The sequence below is a fragment of the Fomitopsis serialis genome (assembly GCF_022376445.1).
Source record: "Fomitopsis serialis strain Sig1Antser10 chromosome Unknown B0H18scaffold_56, whole genome shotgun sequence".
Taxonomy (NCBI): domain Eukaryota; kingdom Fungi; phylum Basidiomycota; class Agaricomycetes; order Polyporales; family Fomitopsidaceae; genus Fomitopsis; species Fomitopsis serialis.
Window position 1 is genome coordinate 1 of NW_025955016.1, and position 1,344 is coordinate 1,344.

The 1,344-nt window shown below is 54.6% G+C and overlaps 1 protein-coding gene across 1 annotated transcript; it reads right to left on the bottom strand.

Annotated features, from left to right (window-relative positions):
• Positions 1-9: 9 nt before the first annotated feature.
• On the bottom strand, positions 10-635 carry B0H18DRAFT_1212728 (uncharacterized protein; the record flags this gene model as incomplete). Its single annotated transcript, XM_048036492.1, has 1 exon — positions 10-635. A coding segment is annotated over exon 1 (285 nt), but the record flags the coding sequence as incomplete, so codon positions are not given.
• Positions 636-1,344: the final 709 nt, after the last annotated feature.

The window sequence follows — 1,344 nt, forward strand, 5'->3', positions numbered from 1 at the left end:
CACCAGCACGTCCGCCGCGAAGTAGTATGCCTCAAACGTCTCGAGCGCGTACTCCTCGCCTGCGCGGATTTCCTGTGGATAGGTCAACCCGCGCTCAAGCTCATCCGCGAACACCTTGTGCAGGTATCCAATCAGACCCGGCACGGCCCGCGCAGTCGCCAGGGTGAGGTGGTGGATCGTCAAGTGTGCATCCGGCGCAGGAGTGTACTTGGAGGTTGGCTGGAGTCGCCAGCGCGTGGTTGGAAGAGGTCCTGCAGTCCGATTGGGAGTGAGGATCGCGCCGTATGCCGACATGGCTCCAGTACTCGTATCCGACCAGGAAGTATGCGTCGGCGTGTGGTTTCCAACAAGTTCAAGCCGTCGAGTAGACTGTCGGTCGAGTCATGTCTCGCCCGTTACCCTTAAACAGTATTGGCGATCCATGTTGACGGGGACGGTCCGGTGCCGGCAGCGGAGGCATTGTTTATAGACTATGAGTTTGCAGGGTCTCATGCTAATCGTAATGGCACACCGATGCCACTCGAGTGAGGAAGCGCGACTGACTCGGTGAGGGTTGGGTGAAGGCATGATGCTGAAGGCGCCACTGGCTGGCAGTGCAGTGTGGATGATGTGTGACACAATGGAGTGGATGGACGTATTACTTATAATAACGAGCGAAGCGCACTAATAGTGCCAAGGAGTCGCTTCGGAGGTCGCAGCACAGTCAAGCAAAGCATTTCATAGCTAACCTCGTAGCCATTTATTCCAGAAAATATCGCCGTTACACTGGTGCATTGTCCTGGAACTGAGAGCGGAACGCGAACACGTGACAGACACAGACGCGAAGAGGAGTCGACGGCCGGACCAGCGACTATCATGCTCGAAACGTTGGACCTCGTGTATGCTTCTGGTAAATGCTCCCGTTAGACTCCTCAATGAAATTTACGATGAGGGAGGGCAGGAGAACCACTCGAATGGGCTGAGAACTCGTCGGATTGAACTGTAAAACTTCAGACGCCGCCACGCCACTTCTTGCATGCAGAATCGGAACGTACAGTACTAACGCCACGAAGTTGCTTCTTGATGGCAGTCCCACAGACCCTGGGAGAACAGTGACGCACAGCCAGTCACAAGTGTATTCGCTGGTCGCAGCGGATGTACCAATGGGTCTTCTGAGACACTCGCGTCCGCGCATCTACACCGCGAAATGAATGGCAGATAATCAGAGCCCGCGCTCAAGAATGTTCCTGAAATGGACCCGAAAACGAGGCGCGAAGAGAAGTGTGTACATGAAAAATGCAGCGACGCATTGACTATGCAACGCATAAGTTAGCAGCGGATACTCTTCATCACGAGAACAACGCA